Source organism: Octopus bimaculoides, chromosome 1 (assembly GCF_001194135.2).
Source record: "Octopus bimaculoides isolate UCB-OBI-ISO-001 chromosome 1, ASM119413v2, whole genome shotgun sequence".
Lineage (NCBI taxonomy): Eukaryota > Metazoa > Mollusca > Cephalopoda > Octopoda > Octopodidae > Octopus > Octopus bimaculoides.
Window position 1 is genome coordinate 193,023,248 of NC_068981.1, and position 3,340 is coordinate 193,026,587.

General features: G+C 36.5%; 1 protein-coding gene across 24 annotated transcripts in view; it reads right to left on the minus strand.

The window, feature by feature from the left end:
- Nucleotides 1-3,340, minus strand: part of LOC106871616 (tripartite motif-containing protein 45) — a 248,443-nt gene that overhangs the window by 132,844 nt on the left and 112,259 nt on the right. The window contains exon 2 of one of the 24 annotated variants that reach the window (XM_052973575.1): nt 2,706-2,809. The exons of 22 other annotated variants lie outside the window; for them this stretch is intronic. In XM_052973575.1, the coding sequence (XP_052829535.1) occupies nt 2,706-2,740 (35 nt within the window). In that variant the 5' untranslated portion in view covers nt 2,741-2,809. Of the gene's footprint in view, nt 1-2,705; nt 3,256-3,340 lie in introns of those variants that run through there. One more of the 24 variants, XM_052973569.1, reaches the window with a different exon arrangement.

Consider the following 3,340-nt stretch of genomic DNA (forward strand, 5'->3'; position numbering starts at 1 on the left):
GTTGCCAGTGCCCCTGGACTGGCTCTTGTGCGGGTGGTACATAAAAGACATCATTTCGAGTGTGGCCGTTTTCTTGCGGGTGACACGTAAAAGCACCCACTACACTCTCTGAGTGGTTGGCGTTAGGAAGGGCATCCAGTTGTAGAAACTCTGCCAAATTAGATTGGAGCCTGGTGTTGCCATCCGGTTTCACCAGTCCTCAGTCAAATCGTCCAACCCATGCTAGCATGGAAAGCGGACATTAAACGATGATGGTGATGATGATGATACACACACATGCGTATACATATGCGCAAGCATTAATCTCTATATTCAAATCCAAAATATAAGTAATTGCGAAACTAATAATTAACAATCCAAAATTCATTAACAAACAATTGTGCATTAATTTTAATTTTTCTTTATTATAATGAAGGGTCACAATGATATTGTGTAGGATCACACCACTTGAAAGTCTAGTATAAATAAATACCTGTTTAAGTTCCCCCACCGTATATGGTAGACACCAGGTTTGTAATAGAAACCATCCCCACAAAGGGGATGAGGGGATGAGAGGATGAAAAAAGCTAGATGCTGCCAACAGTCTAGCAGTTTGGGGTTGGAACAACTATTAAAGAAGGGAAGACTACAACTGTTATAATAGCTGTGTTTATATTTATTTTTTCCATTCTGCTTTTCTTTTTCTCTGTGCAGCAAACACTGGACACTGAAGGTCAAGTACAGGGTTTTAATTCTCAGATTAAAGAAATTTAAGTCTACTAGCAGTCATTAAAAAGCAAAATATCTATTTTCTATCTCCCGTAAATATAAATAAATATATGGAATCTTATATGTATGTATGTAAATGTGTATGTACTTTCAATCCTCACTTGAAGCTGCTCAAAAGGCCCTGGTTTTACTGCAAGATTAATGAGATGTGTATATTTATTTATTTAATTATTCATGTACCCATATTCTATTAATCAAAAAAAAAAGATCTTAGACCCTTGTGCCCTGTCAAACTTGAACACTTTTGTCTGAAATTCAAAGGTTTATTTTCATAATGGTAAAAATGTGTAAACAGAGTGACAGAGGGACTATAGTTGTTATTGTTTAACCCCAGAACTATGATTGAAGGGATACTAGTCATAAACATTCCATTTTTTAGGGAATGGTTATATATAGGACCACATTACCTAATATGTCCATTCTTTTTTAAGGCACTAGAGTGTTGCTTAAGGGATGTTTGGTTGGCATTTCTAGCAAACTGTGTGACTGCATAGTCTACCCCTAGTTGGTTTGATAGCAAAGATGTTTGTGGGCTGGACCCTTACTGGGGGAAGTATTGAACTTACTTCTTACAATGGGTCATGTCCATAACAAATGCCACACCCAACAGGTTAAGAAATGTTTACTTAAAACTTTCACTAAAATATAAATTTAAAAAAATAAGTAAAAATCAAAAAGATAAATAAAACCAAACAAAAAAAAAAAATGAACCAATAAATGACCCCTGCATGATTGTGCATTAAGCTAGAAATAGAAGTCAAATCTCCCTTAAATCCCACCTAACCATCTTAGGTGCATTGTGATTAAAAAAAAAATAACGAGAAGGTCATGGATGGAATGCCTTTCATTATAAGTCTGCTCCATCAAGGCTAACCCAGGGCGAAAGAAGAAGAAGAAGAAGAAGAAGAAGAAGAACAACAACAACAACAACAACAAACACAACAACAACAACAACAGCAACAACAATAACAGCAACAACAGCTATAACAAATAAAAAAGGAGCTGAATTTTCTTGAAATGTGACTGAAATGATGGGAACTTGTGCCTGTGTCTCTGTCCCGTGGACAGTAACAAAGAGACAAGAACATAAGGGGGTAGATTGACACACACAGATTATCAAACGCATACTCTTCTATGTGTTTCAGTCATTTGACTGTGGTCATGCTGGAGCACCGCTTTTAGTCGAATAAATCAACCCCAAGACTTATTCTTTGTAAGCCTAGTACTTATTCTATCAGAACAGCTAAGTTATGGGGACATAAACACACCAACACTGGTTGTCAAGCGATGGTGGGCAGACAAACACACAAATACATACATACATACATATATGACAGGTTTCTTTCAGTTTCCGTCTACCAAATTCACTCACAAGGCTTTGGTCAGCTCAAGGTTATAGCAAAAGACACTTGCCCAAGGTGCCATGCAGTAGGATTGAACCTGGAACCATGTGGTTGAGAAGCAAGCTTTTTACCTCACAGCCACTATGCTGTTCACTTAAATGGTAATGATTTTTAACATAGGTAAGAGTTCAATCTTCAGTTAAATTATTTAAATTTATGCAGTTTGGTAAAGCTAAGAACATTACAATTTGCCCATTTTCCTATGAAAATATACACCCTAAAGCTGATGGTTTCAATGTAAGAAATCAACCAGTACCCAGCAGTTAGCTCAGCAATTGCCATGGAGATCTTTCTACATCTCTATACACAACACAATAATACATTCCTGAGGAAAAAATTGAATAAATAAGTAAATAAAATATAACCTGAACTATTAATATACTTGGAACTGAGGAAAGTCGCCAACAACAAGGAGAAAATTTGGAAACAATACCAACTACAATAGTATGTATAACTTCAACAATAACAACAGCTATAACTATATTCATAATAATAATAATAACAACAACAATAAATACAAATTTTGAAACTTACATAACACGATCAGTCAGAGAAACTTCGGACATCATTTATAGCCCAGGTTTGGCTGATGGCTGCCACTGGTAAAACGTTAAGCTGGAGAGCTAGGAATGTGTCGGCTTAGCATGAAGAAGGGAAGAACAAGAAAGAGGTGGTATATTCTTTCTGGAGAAAGATCACGCCTTCGCTTTTATAAGGTAGTAAGTAATACTGAACAGGTGTGAGAGAAGTTAGGTAGTTGCAGAAACTTTTTCTTGCGTCATTCAATCAATCTCTGAGTAAACTAAATAAACAATAACAGATAGGGAGCAGGCATGGCTGTGCAGTTTAAAAGTTTAGTCGGCAGCTAAATGATTTGGGGTTCTATCCTGTTGCAAGGTGACACCATGGTCACGTGTCTGTTACTATGGACTTGAGGTGACCAAAGCTTTGTGAGGCAGAAATAATTTTGGTAGACAGGAACTGTGAGGAATTTTGCCAGAGTTTGTTTTGTTGCAAGAATTCGGGTTAGCTGTCTGAGTATTTAATAACTTTCCAGTTTTCTCACATAAAATGTCAGTGGCCCTGAAGAGGGCTTTGTGCACCTGCTTCCACTTTTGAATAAGCCATTAACAAGAAACGTATATATATATATATATATATATATATAT